The sequence below is a fragment of the Palaemon carinicauda genome, chromosome 22 (genome assembly GCF_036898095.1).
Source record: "Palaemon carinicauda isolate YSFRI2023 chromosome 22, ASM3689809v2, whole genome shotgun sequence".
Lineage (NCBI taxonomy): Eukaryota > Metazoa > Arthropoda > Malacostraca > Decapoda > Palaemonidae > Palaemon > Palaemon carinicauda.
Window position 1 is genome coordinate 88,506,170 of NC_090746.1, and position 15,000 is coordinate 88,521,169.

Consider the following 15,000-nt stretch of genomic DNA (forward strand, 5'->3'; position numbering starts at 1 on the left):
ATATAGAGTTCGCTCCGTCACTTGATCTCAGACCCATTGGGAAATTCCTTCAGTGATAGATATTTCTACCAAGCAAAGGATTCGAACCTGTGCGTGGTGGATAGCCGGTCATTTCGATAAAATCTATTAACCATAGCAAATATACTCTTGTAAAATATCAATATCAGTTTACAAAAAAAGAAAAATACACCCAATTGAAAGAACTAAACTTTATATTATCCAAACTGATGGCATTCTTTGTGATAAATTCTTTGTTTTTATTAATATTAAAGCTAAATACATTTATATGAATCCAGTGTTATATGAAGTTCAGGTCCTATAGTTTTATAAATACACCTAATTGAAAGAACTAAATTATACATTAGCCAAACTGTTGGCATTCTTAGCGGTAAATATTATTTTTTACTGATATTATAGCTAAAATACATTTACATGAATCCAGTGTTATATGAAGTTCAGGTTCTATAGTTTTATAAATACACCTAATTGAAAGAACTAAACTATACGTTAGCCAAACTGTGGGCATTCTTTGCGGTAAATATTATGTTTTACTGATATTATAGCTAAAATACATTTACATGAATCCAGTGTTATATGAAGTTCAGGTCTTATAGTTTTATAAACCAAATGGAGACTGCTCTGGAAGGTGTTAACTATCCTCTCCTAAGCAATTATTTCTGGATGCGGTTGTTAGCCATATGCTCTTGCCCACTTATGGTTGCCACAATGCCGAGTCAACTAACTTCTAGGAAACAGACCGTATGGATGAATGGATGGATGGATTAGAAAATTTAGGCCTCAAGCCAAGCCCTGGGATATCAAAGGCCATTTGGCGCTATATAATACCAATTAATCAACCATACACGTACACTTACACCATTTGGTATCATTCTAACCCATAAAACCAATCACATCACTTTCGTACAATAGCATCTAAATGTGAAATAAAGGTTAAAGGTGACTGGTTTCAGTTCCGGTTCCATCAGAATAGATGCTCACCAGAACGTCAGCCGGGCAAGCCCAACCCCCCACTGTGGTGCCCTACCACAGCAGTAGCCTCCCCAGTAAACACGTTCCGGGGCGGGGATCGATCTCTTGCCATGCGAAATGCTAGGCAAACACGTTACCACTGTACTAGCCAAATAATAAGGGATTAAAAATATTGAATATATAAATCAATAAAACCAATTAAAGCTTGTGATATAACCAAACACTGTATTATTTTATCCAAGTTCTTTATGTACTGTATGCATGTATGTATGCGCAAGCACTCATTCCCATATATGTGTTTGTTACTGATTCCGTTCCTTGTCTCTTTCAGTGGGACGACTTTGTAGAAGAAAGCTGTTCCGACATACTTTTTCGGTGCAACATGAACGCGAGTGTCGTTTTCAGATACTATCGTATTTTGGTAAGTGTTTTCATTCCATTTGTTCCGGTGAGGTCAAAGAAGGGACGAATAAGCAAAGGCCATTGAAAAAGGAGGGATTGGGTTAGGGCCCTTCTATACTAGCGACTTTGTCGCTGCCCAGTTTACGCGTCCGAGATTAATCAATGTTAATTGCATTGAAAGCCAATTTGCTGTCTATACTAGCGACTCTGTCGTTTGGCTGTCCGCGACATGAGGGCGACAGGCATGTGCAACGCGTCGGGTTGCGATAATGTCGCCGCGTTTCACACGCTTGCCTGTCTATACTAGGCGACGTTGTCGCGGTGTGGCTTTGATGCTGTTGTTGTTGCTTCTGCTGCTGCTGCTAGAAATGTTGATAGCTGCTACTGCTGTACTAGTTTCGTCGCCTGGTATAGACGGCCTAGCGGTTCTGCGGCGCCTAAATCGCAGCAGTTTCGTCGCCCAGTATAGATGCAAAAATTAAAAGCCGTTCGAAGGCAGGTAAGCCGCGGCGATTATGTCGCTAGTATAGAACGAGCCTTATGAGGAATGAAAATGGAGGGAAAAAATTAAAGAATTACATGTAGAAGTGTATTTTATATTTCTCATTTTTTTTCTTCACTTCTTGATTTTTCTCACCAATCAAGAACAATTACAAACAAAGAAGATTTTTTTCGTTTCTTTAGCTTTGTGTATATTGACCATTCCCACAATATAAAAAGAAAAACAACCATAAATAAAATATCTAAATGTTGTTCTTGTTTAACACACATATACTGCGTAAATGTGTGTGTATATATATATATATATATATATATGTATATATATATATATATATATATATATATATATATATATATATATATATATATATGTATATATATATATGTGTGTGTATATATATTTATAGATAGATAAATAGATAGATATACTACCAGCCGTTACTAGTTCACTGCAGAACAATGGCCGCAGACATATCCTTTCATTCGAGTCTGTTTATGATCTTTCTGTGCCAGTTTATACTGGCAAATTTTCTTATTTTGTCAATCCATCGACTTCTCTTCCTTCCCCTGCTTCTTTTGCAGGGGATCCATTCTGTTATTCTTATTATCAATCTATTAGCTGTCATTCTTATTATATGTCCTGCCCATGTCATTTCTTTTTCTTACATATTGCAACAAACACCCTGTTATATAATTTATGAGAAAACAGATCCTTTGCATAAGTAAGGGCAAAACAAATTATTTGTACAAGTTCTGACAAAACACAGTCTTTTTTTTATATAAGTTCTGAGTAAACGCAGCTTTTTAATAAGTTTCGTCTGAACACAGCTGTCGTATAAGTTCCGACAAACCACAAATGTTGCAAACTAAATGTAGTTGCTTTATAAGTTATGAAAAAACACATCTGTTTATTAAGATCCGGAAAATCATAGCTACAGGATAATTCCTGGCAAAGCACATCTGTTATGTAAGTTCAGGCAAACTACAAAGCAGGTCTCATAAGGCTCTGGTAATATACCTTCTTCATGGGACTCCTGTAAAATACATTTTTTCCTTAATTTCTAAGTCAAACCTAGCTTCAAGTTCTAATAAACGTAACAATCTTTTCCCATATCGGAAAATGTTGCTGATGTTTTAATTGTTCGAGAATCCAGCTCGTTTTAATTCCCTGTGAATAGAGATGTAGGTTTTGCCTTTGCTTACACAGTTCGTTCTCTTTCATCACATACTGTGGGCTATTGAAAAACGTTAAGATACTTCAAGATACATTAAGAAAAGCTTTATCTGAAGGTCAGTGGGATGAAGACCAACGTGTGCTGGTCGGAATATAGCGACTTATTTGATTTCTTTGCTTTGTTTCATGGACCTTTTAAGAAAACATATCAAACTGTTAAAATATAGAATATAGTAAGATGAAATATATATCGACAAAAATGTGAACATTAGCCCATTCAACTATAGTCCATTTCTTTTAGCGATGCATATTTGCACCGACTCGCGGCGGGGCCCCTTTAGCTCGGAAAAGTTTCCGGATCGGTGATTGGTTGGACAAAATAATTCTAACCAATCAGCGATCAGGAAACTTTTCCGAGCTAAAAGGGCCCCGCCGCGAGTCAGTGCAAATATGCATCGCTAAAAGAAATGGACTATAGGCCCTAATCATGAATATTTTCCCTCTCCAGCTAGCAGTGATGCTATTCTTCATTCCGGCCATCGTCATGGTAGCAGCCTACGTCCTCATCCTGCTGAGGCTGTGGTGCGTCAAAAGGCCTGCAGTGCCTGCTCCTTCCAACTCCACTGCTCCTCCCAATCCTCATATAAGGGCCAAACGCAAGGTTGGTGAACGCCGATAATTCAGACTGAATGTAGATCGTCCTGTTGAAATAAAGAATTAACTCGAAAAAAAAAAAATGAAATCGCTCTTGCCTGAGGGTACACTCGGGCACGCTATTCTGTCTTATTTATTTTCCTCTTCGTTTTTTAAAGTTTTTATAGTTTATATATGTGAAATATAATTTAGTATTGTTATTGTTCTTAAAATATTTTATTTTGATTTCAACTATTGTATACGACGTAGGTTATGTAAAATCTACTCATAAAGTTTACTGAACAATAGCAAAACATTAACAGCAGAATTAAAATAATAGCCAGCAAAAAGAAAATAAAACTATATTTAAGATTTAACATAAATATTTATTGTTTCTCTCCTATCTTATTTATTTCCTTGTTTCCTTTCCTCACTGAGGTATTTTTCCCTGGTGGAGCCCTTCGGGTTATAGTATCCTGCTTTTTCAACTATGGTTAAAGCTTAGCTTGTAATAATAATAATAATAATAATAGTAATAATAATAATAATAATAATAATAAATAAATAGATAGATAAATAAATAAATAAAGAGACTAATTATAACCTCAACCAAAAATGCACTTGTACCCAATCTAAATATCCGAACCTCCATTAATTTAACTACATGTTTAAGAACATCATTCAACATTTTGGTGAGGAAAGGAATATAAAGGGTGAAATGCCTTAGGAAAGTCAAATTATTATTATTATTATTATTATTATTATTATTATTATTATTATTATTATTATTATTATTATTGATTGCTAAGCTACAGCCCTAGAGGGAAAAGCCGGATGCTATAAGCCCAAGGGCTCCAACAGGGAAAATAGCTGAGTGAGGAAAGGAAATATACTATACGAGAAGTTTAAGAATAATACCAACATTAAAATAAATCTATTATATATAAACTATAAAAACTTCAAAATAACAAGAGGAAGAGAAATAAGATAGAATAGTGTGCTCGAGTGTACCCTCGAGCAAGAGAACATCATATACTCCATGTGAAAACATGTACACCTAACTTAGGATTCTCCACATTTATTCATTCTTGTATAATGTGTACATATATGCATGTAGGAATATGTATATAGAATCACAATATGCATTAATTTCATTATTTGTTTGTTTGCTTCCAGATCGTGATCCTGACAGCACTGGTCCTACTAGCCTTCCTCTTGTGTTGGTGTCCTTTGCACATTCTGCACTTTTACGACATCGTCTCTCAGCAGCCCGTAGGTTGACCTGGATTCCGTCTCTTCTTCTTCTTCTTCTTCTCCTTCTTCTTGTTTTGAGAAGGAAGAACAGATTTTTATGGTTCTATTTTGATTCTTCTTCTTCGTCTTCTTGTTTTGAGAAGAAGGAAGAACAGATTTTTATGGTTCTATTTTGATTCTTCTTCTTCTTCTTCTTGTTTTGAGAAGAAGGAAGGACAGATTTTTATGGTTCTATTTTGATTCTTCTTCTTCTTCTTTTCCTTCGTCTTCTTCTTCTTCTTCAGACAACCTGGTTTCGATAAGAAGAAAGAACAGATTTTTATCGTTCTATTTTAATTCGAATCAAAGTAGCTATGGGTTATTTAACACCACTTCATTTGTTTCCGTTTAAGAAGACACTTCAGGGATTGAAACCTAATACTCACAATAGAAAAACGAGAGAGAGAGAGAGAGAGAGAGAGAGAGAGAGAGAGAGAGAGAGAGAGAGAGAGAGAGAGAATTAAATAAGGTAACATGGAATTTATTCAACCTCGTCTGCACTTCATTTCAGATTTACTTCCATATGTTTAGATGAAGCTAGTCAAGGATTTTGCTCTAAGATGCACAAACGAAAATACAAACAAACAACACACTCATATATTGCATATATATATATATATATATATATATATATATATATATATATATATATATATATATATATATATATCATCATCATCATCACCATCATCAGCGTTACTAATCCATTGCTAAACAATGGTCTCTGACATGTCCATCCATTTGCGTCTGTTAATGGTCTCTCTATGCCAGTCCACATTCGCAAACTTTCTTAATTCGTTAATTCATCATCTTCTCTTCCCTCCCCTGCTTCTTTTACAATCTCTAGATACCCAGTCTGTTATTCCTAATGTCCATCTATTGTGTGTCATTCTCATTATATGTCCTGCTCATGTCCATTTCTTTTTCTTACATGTTCTTAGAAAACCCTCGACTCAAATTTGCTCTTGTATCCATATTGCTCTTTTTCTGCCTCTTTGTGTTATTCCCATCATTATTCTGTCCATAGCTCTTTGAATTGTAACTAGTTTATGTTTTAAGCCTTTAGTACGGGTCCAATTTTCTGACCATAATACCCACGAAGAAGGTTTGCAAAGCAGATTCTTGTAGTCTACCACTTGCCAGAACAAAGGAGCAATGAGATAATGTTCAATTGTAAGCGAAGCGAGCCATAGTGGAACATGGATGCTGTGCTGGGAATGTCAGTAAATACTGTACTATCGGAACTGTGCCTCTATTGTGATTACTTGCAGTGATAAGTATTATCAGTACTGCATTGGTATCCAGTACTCTGTTACCACTTTTTGGTAGTTTTGGTAGACACAATGGTGACTTTCTTGTATATTGAGGAAGCTTTATTGCTAAAATTCTTTAGTATATAGTCACTGCTAGATAACTTGCTGACGATTGTCAGGGATAAAGTATAAACAAATGAACATCATGTATTAACCTATGAAAGAATCCTATCCTCTTATTGGACATAAAATATTATTATTATTATTATTATTATTACTATCCAAGCTACAACCCTAATTGGAAAAGCAAGATGCTATAAGCCCAGGGGCTCCAATAGGGAAAAATAGGCCAGTGAGGAAAGGAAATAAGGAAATAAATAACTGAAGAGAACAAATTAACAATAAATCATTCTAAAAAAAGTAATGTCAAAAGAGATATGTCATATATAAACTATTAACAACGTCAAAAACAAATATGTCATATACAAACTATAAAAAGACTCATGTCCGCCTGGTCAACAAAAACGCATTTACTCCAACTTTGAACTTTTGAAGTTCTACTGATTCAACACCCGATTAGGAAGATCATTCCACAACTTGGTAACAGCTGGAATAAAACTTCTAGAGTACTGCGTAGTATTGAGTCTTATGATGAAGAAGGCCTGGCTATTAGAATTAACTGCCTGCCTAGTATTACGAACAGGATAGAATTGTCCAGGGAGATCTGAATGTAAAGGATGGTCAGAGTTATGAAAAATCTTATGCAACATGCATAATGAACTAATTGAACGACGGTGCCAGAGATTAATATCTAGATCAGGAATAAGAAATTTAATAGACCGTAAGTTTCTGTCCAACAAATCAAGATGAGAATCAGCAGCCGAAGACCAGACAGGAGAACAATACTCAAAACAAGGTAGAATAAAAGAATTAAAACACTTCTTCAGAATAGATTGATCACCGAAAATCTTAAAAGACTTTCTCAATAAGCAAATTTTTTGTGCAATTGAAGAAGACACAGACCTTATATGTTTCTCAAAAGTAAATTTGCTGTCGAGAATCACACCTAAAATTTTGAAAGAGTCATACAAATTTAAAGAAACATTATCAATACTGAGATCCGGATGTTGAGGAGCCACCGTCCTTGACCTACTTACAATCATACTTTGAGTTTTGTTACTATTCAACTTCATACCCCATAATTTGCACCATGCACTTATTTGAGCTAAATCTCTATTAAGGGATTCACCAAACCCAGATCTACATTCAGGGGATGGAATTGATGAAAAGAGAATAGCATCATCTGCATATGCAACAAGCTTATTTTCTAGGCCAAACCACATGTCATGTGTATATAGTATGAAAAGTAATGGGCCAAGAACACTACCCTGTGGAACACCGGATATCACATTCCTATACTCACTATGGTGCCCATCAATAACAACTCTTTGAGATCTACTACTTAAAAAATCAATAATAATGCTAAGAAACGACCCACCCACTCCCAACTGTTTCAGTTTGAAAACAAGGGCCTCATGATTAACACGGTCAAAGGCAGCACTAAAATCAAGGCCAATCATACGAACTTCCCAACCACAATCAAGGGATTTCTGTACTGCATTGGAGATTGTAAGAAGGGCATCACGTGCTCCAAGGCCTTTACGAAAACCAAATTGCAAACTAGGGAATAGATGATTACCTTCAGCAAACCTATTAAGACGTTTTGCCAGAAGACGTTCAAAAACTTTAGATAATATGGGAGTTATGGAAATTGGGCGGTAATCAGTGGGACTTGAGCTACCACAAACACATTTACATAGAGGAGTAACATTACCAATTCTCCAACAAGTGCTAAAAGCTCCTCTTCTTGCTAACTTGCGCAAAATAACAGATAACTTTGGAGCTAAGAAATCTGCTGTCTTTATAAAAAACAAAGGAAAAATACCATTTGGGTCTACACCTCCATAAGCATCAAGGTCCATCAACAGAGCTTTAATCTCACGAGATCGAAAAGCTAAACTAGTTAGTTTAGCCTCAGGAAAACAGGAATGAGGAAGTTCAAGTTTTTCATTACTCTGTTTACTGTCAAAAACATCAGCCAAAAGGGTTGCCTTTTCCTTTGGACAGTGAGTGACTGAGCCATCTGGTTTAAGTAAAGGAGGAACTGTTGCATCTACACCAAAGAGTGCAGATTTAAGGGTAGACCACCATTTATGTTCCTGAGTTGTACCAGAGAGGGTTTCTTTTATGACTAAATTGTACTCCTTTTCAGTTGAGGCATAAATTCTCTGAGCAAAAGCTCGAAGCTGAGTATAGTTGTTCCAGGTCAAATCTGATCTGTTACCCTTCTAAAGGTGATAGGCCTCCTGCTTCTCCAAATAAGCACGTCTACAATCATCATTGAATCACGGTTTGTCCTTCATTCGGTACCTTAGCACACGAGAAGGGATACGCCTATCAATTATGTTGACTAGATTCTCATTCAAAGGTACAACAGGATCTACACTATTATATAATTGTGACCAATTCAAGCACAAAAGATCATGAAAAATCCCATTACAGTCTGCTTGGGATTTCATATAAATTTTACAGGAATATGATATATCAGGGACAGGCTGCTCAGTCTTCACTAATAATGAAATCAAGGCATGATCAGAAGTCCCGACTGGAGAACCAACCTTACTAGTTATAACGCTAGGGGAGTCAGTGTATACGAGGTACAAGAAATTACCAGACCTGTGAGTAGCTTCATTTATGATTTGCTCACAGCCTGATTCAGAGGCAAAGTCTAAAGCTCTTAAGCCATAGCGATCGGTAGGAGAGATAGAACTTAACCACTCCCTATGGTGAGCATTAAAATCACCAACAAAGACAAAAGAAGCCTTTCTATCATCTTCTTGTATCTTAGCCATAATGGTAAGAAGACAATCGAAGATAGAATCATCCATGTCTGGATTCCGGTAGATCGAACACAAATAAAAGTTGTTATGCCTGCCACAAACTTTTATTACCTGAATCTCATGACATCCACATTGATAGCAGGACTTATGAGAAGCAGGGTACTCGGTCCTAATATACACCGCCATTCCCCTGGCCCTAGGAATGGCATTGCGTTTCAGCATTATTGGCTTCTTAAAACCAGTTATAAGGAGCTCAGATGAGTGCCTCATATTAGAAACCAAAGTTTCTGAGCACAAAAGAATATCATACTGTCTGGACGCAACTGTAAGGTCTTGGATATTTGCATGAACACCACGAATATTGCAATACAGAAGACGACATTGACGAAATCTAGGACGTACTGGTCCCAGATTTCGCTCAATGTCTCCAGACAGCATAAGAATTAATAGAAATAAAAAGGACACATCATACTTAAAAACTAGATTAACAAGAATTATAACAAAAACAATATGTACAGAATAATAAAAAAAGTGATTGATGATACCCATAGACTATAGTAAAAAGTGGGAAAAACTGGTCAACATGGAGGAGCCGATACACCACGCAAGGCTAAATGCCCTCCAGGATAGCCACTTCAACTGAAGGGAGGACAGTAAGGATGGTTTGGAGAAGAAAAAATCAGAAAAAGGAAAAGATAACCTCTTGATAAACCACCAGGCATCCATGGCCCTTCTATTAAGCCTGCCCAACACACCATTTCAAAAAACAAGAGGAAGAAAAAAAAAATAAGATAGAATAGTGTGCCCGAGTGTACCCTCAAGCAAGAGACCTCTAACCCAAGACAGTGGAAGACCATGGTACAGAGGCTATGGCACTACCCAAGACTAGAGAACAATGGTTTAATTTTGGAGTGTCCTTCTAGAAGAGCTGCTTACCATAGCTAAAGAGTCTCATCTACCCTTACCAAGAGGAAAGTACACTGAACAAATTGCAGTACAGTAATTAACCCCTTGGGTGAAGAAGTGTTAAGTATCTCATTGTTGTCAGATTTATGAGGAAAGACGAGAATATGTAAAGAATAGGCCAGACTATTCTGTGTAAGTGTAGGCAAAGAAAAAATAAGCCGTGACTAGAGAGAGGGATCCAATGCATTACTGTCTGGCCAGTCAAAGGATCCAATACCTCTCTAATGGTAGTATCTCAACGGGCGGCTGGTGCCCTGGCCAACCTATTACCAATATTAGAATTGTACTCCTCTTGAGGTAGTTTTTACTAAGTCTAATATTGACGTATATATGAAATAGTACTTATAATCACTTACATAATTAAACTCATACACGTAGGGATGCAATGATGTTGCACGTGATACATGTAGCGCTATGGTGTTAAATAAGCTTTACATATAACTAGCAATTCCTTACAAGTCACATTCCTAACAATAGATCATTAAAGGGACATACAGTAATATAAATAATAGGTAATTATGATACTTAAATTTCACGCCACTTACATTGACCATATATTTCTCCAACTGGTTATCTTCTATTTATTATGCATTTCTGACCATTATTATTACTGCAAATCACTTTTACATATTATAGTAAGGTGCATAATATATTTCTTAAAATTCTCGACTAGATTTCCCTTATTTCCTGTCCCCGCGGGGCTATTTTACCTGTTGGAGCTTTTGGGTTTGTAGCATGCTGCTCTTCCAACTAGGGTTATAGCTTAGCAAGTAACAACAACAACAACAACAACAACAATAATAATAATAATAATAATAATAATAATAATAATAATAATAATAATAATAATAATAAGCACCAAGTTCTTCGTCTAGTCATATTTTAAAACTTATCCATCAACTCATGATACACCCCCTTCGATCCGTTTCTTTATTTGAACATATGCAATGCTCCCGGTATAAAACCCTCATCACTTCCTTCAGGAAGGATTATTATTGCAATATAAACCTGGAACCTCTCCCTCACTTCGTTTTTGCTCAAACTGATCCATCTTCATTAGTACAGCACTTCTCGACAGCAACTTGGTCGCGTAATCAATCAATCATTTGCGTCACCAGTGGACGTGTCAAAGACGAATTCTGTGGAGCAGGGCGAAATTTGCCAAATTTATGATTAGCATTTGAACAGTGAAATAAGGAAGGGAGATATAACTTATTCTCAATTTTTGTTCTCTCATCTTCTACCTGTTACTGATAGAGGAAATATTTATATTACTGATAGGTTTTAAATATATTTGTATATATATATATATATATATATATATATACATATATATATATATATATATATATATATATATATATGTATATACATATATATATATATATATATATGTATATGTATATATATGTATATATATATATATTTACATATATATATATACATATATATATCTTTTTCATTTCTATCTCAATTTATTACTCTCTTCAACCCATAGAAATTATTTTATAATATGAAACGTAATATATCAATACATTCTCTCAATTATCAGTTACCCAAAATTAAACTATAACTGTTTGCATTTATTTCTTTCAACTTTTACCAGTTACCAGCGTGGTTTGCCAGCGTGGAATTCTGGGCCTATTTCTTGGGATACTGTAACTCGGCACTTAACCCACTTCTATATGGAGGCTTCAGTGACAACTTCAGACTCGGCTTCAAAAATTTGTTTCGTAAGAAGCGATCCACTTCAGGCAAGTCATTTTTTTTTTATTTTATTCATTTTTTCTTTATAAACAGACGATTGTCGCTGTATGTAGTCCAGTTTAAGATGCTTTACATATAGCTCTTCCAATTCAGCCTGAGATTTTAGATCAAAATTTATTATAAAATTTTTTGACGGGCTGCTAACACAAGAGCCCGTGTCCAGCAAAAGGCTGGGCAATCTATCAAGCAAGCAAGCAAGCAAGCAAGCAAGCAAGTTTCTTAAATTTTTGATGTTGAAAAATAATTCAACTTTACTGAATACTTAAATTTTACTGAGAAGTAAAATGATATGGCTAACATGCAGTAGAGATAAGGAATGTGTAGAAAACACAATAAATTAACTAGATCTTGCTGATAAGGAATTTTAGTATTGCTTAATGTAGTTTTGAGGCTACAGCATTATTGAAAGAAGGTATCTTTTATGAGAAAGCGGTTAGGGCATATATGATTTATTTGCTATCTAGTTTTCTTAAGGGTAACATATACACACATGCAGGTACACACACATACACATGCACACATATATCTACGTATATATATATATATATATATATATATATATATATATATATATATATATATATATATATATTCAAACATAATTTATAAATAAAATTATATGTATTTCCTCTATCTGTAAGCTAAAAGTTTACCTTGTTTTAAACAGAACTTTTATGGTTTTATCAGATATATAAGTCACTGTGTATACAAGTTTGCCGGACCAGGGTTCGACTCCCAGCCGGTCACCAGCTCTTGTCTTTGTGTGATTTTGCCTGGGGCTCTGATCCCGAGGTCGTTAAGAGAATCCAGACATTAATGTATCAAATATATATGGCTTATTTGAATATGAAAAACACGTCTAAATGTGCAAAATTTGTCATATATATATGCTTATATACTGTATATATATGCATATATGTGTGTATTTATGTATATGTACTATATATATGTGTATATATATATATATATATATATATATATATATGTATATATATACAGTATATTTTATATATATATATATATATATATATATATATATATATATATATATATATATTTAGTATACATACATATATAAAGATATATTTATATGGATATTCAATTATAAATATAGTTACACATATATATGTATATATATATATATAGTATATACTGTATATATGTATATATGTATATATATATATATGTGTGTGTGTGTGTGTGTGTGTGTGTGCGCGCGCGCGCGCTCGCTCGTGCGCAGTTATCTATTCTTCCTCATTCTCCCGAATATCTAATTCTTCAACCTTTATTTAACAGATCATTTTCAACTACCCAGCACCGCAGTGGCCACATCATTATCTCTTATCAGAGGAAGTTCTCTCAAGTTCTCCTTCAACCGGAAATCTATAAAGATCCCTGTATTTTCCAACCCACTATCGTCCGTCTCCAAACAGTCTAAAGGGAGCATCAACAGCCTCTCTCATTGCAAGGCGTCACATTCGCGAAGGTCGTCGGTCGCCACCTCTAATCAGCAGCTTTCCAGGCAGTGTTCCATTTCCAGCAATGGAACTGCGTTACCAGACCGACCATTAAACGGCATCCAGGATGGAGTGTCGACCAACTTCCCTTACGACGAAGCCCTGAGAAATCCCGAGCTGGCCGATCATCCTTCGCTGAAGGAGTGCCAGTCGAGGGATGAAAGGAAGGCTCTCCTGTGCGACAGCCAACTCGATAAGAGAGACCATGGCATTGGCTTCTCTAAGAGTTCTCGCAGCAGTTTTTCCAATCAGAGATACAGACGGGATACATTCTCGAGCATTCAGGAAGAATCAAGTACCGCCTGTGCTAAAAACTCCATTGCCTGAGAGAATATTGGAACAATATACCTTAAGGTATCAAAGTCTTTCTAAATTATAGAAAACGTGAAATTGATCTCAGAATTAGTGCTACATATGAACTTTCAAGATGAGCCAATAAGTGGCTGTAGTGTTTATCAATATTAAACATAAATATATATATATATATATATATATATATATATATATATATATATATATATATATAATATATATATATATATATATATATATATATATATATATATATATATATATATATATATATATATATATATATATATATATATATATATATATATATATATATATATATATATATATATAAAGCCTACAGGACTCGATATGTGCAGTGATTAGTTTAGCGTGTTCAAGCAGCTCATGTTGAACTAAATTTACCATGAGTTCACGATGGGAGGTAATAATTCTATTAATAATTTTGAAACTACTCAGACTCTCCAGCTATCAATAGGTTTAGATTTAATGGCTATTAGTGCGTTTGGAAAACGGTGAGCGGCGGTGCCACATCTTCCTGTATTTACTCAAGGGACTTTAGATTGAAGATGCAAAATGTGACACCACCGCAATTCTTAATCCTTCGTAGTTAAAATGTAGCAAATATTCAGTTCCAGACGGAAAAAAAAGAATACCAATCCAATCTCTTTGCTTATGATTCCCAGCTATGATAAATGTTGAATGTGATATTTATTTGCATGTTATTAAAAATTTCCTGTATCAAATTCTAGCCAGTATATGTGTTTGTATATGTCTGAATGTATTGGAAGTAAAACCAAGCTATTTTTAAATAAGACTACCTGCTCGTCCTATATACAGCTTTTGCAATCCTTATTGTAATTGTTATTAGACCAAATGTAAAGATGAATAAAAAAGCTAAAATATCTAAGCTTGAAGATCATTACCAGATCACTTAATCGAAAAGTCATCGGGCCTTTGTCATAAGTAAACTCCTTGGAGTAGTCAAGTAGGTTGGCCAGGGCATCAGCCATCCGTTGGGATATCATTATTATTATTACTATTATTATTATTATTATTATTATTAATTGCTAAGCTATAACCCTAGTTGGAAAAGGAGAATGGTATAAGCCCAGGGGCTCCAACAGGGAAAGTAGCCCAGTGAGGAAAGGAAACAAGGAAAAATAAGATATTTCAAGAACAATAACATTAAAATAAATATCTCCGTTATAAACTATACAAACTTTAACAAAACAAGAGGAAGAGAAATAAGATAGAATAGTGTGCTCGAGTGTACCCTCTAGCAAGAGAAC

At 35.0% G+C, this 15,000-nt stretch overlaps 1 protein-coding gene across 1 annotated transcript in view; it reads left to right on the forward strand.

The window, feature by feature from the left end:
* LOC137616595 (QRFP-like peptide receptor) overlaps window positions 1-13,858 on the forward strand; it is a 90,091-nt gene extending 76,233 nt beyond the window's left edge. Inside the window, exons 5-9 of the mRNA XM_068346488.1 lie at window positions 1,322-1,411; window positions 3,576-3,728; window positions 4,877-4,972; window positions 11,719-11,866; window positions 13,176-13,858. Of these exons, the coding sequence (XP_068202589.1) occupies window positions 1,322-1,411; window positions 3,576-3,728; window positions 4,877-4,972; window positions 11,719-11,866; window positions 13,176-13,723 (1,035 nt within the window). The 3' untranslated portion in view covers window positions 13,724-13,858. The remainder of the gene's footprint in view (window positions 1-1,321; window positions 1,412-3,575; window positions 3,729-4,876; window positions 4,973-11,718; window positions 11,867-13,175) is intronic.
* The last annotated feature ends 1,142 nt before the right edge of the window (window positions 13,859-15,000 follow it).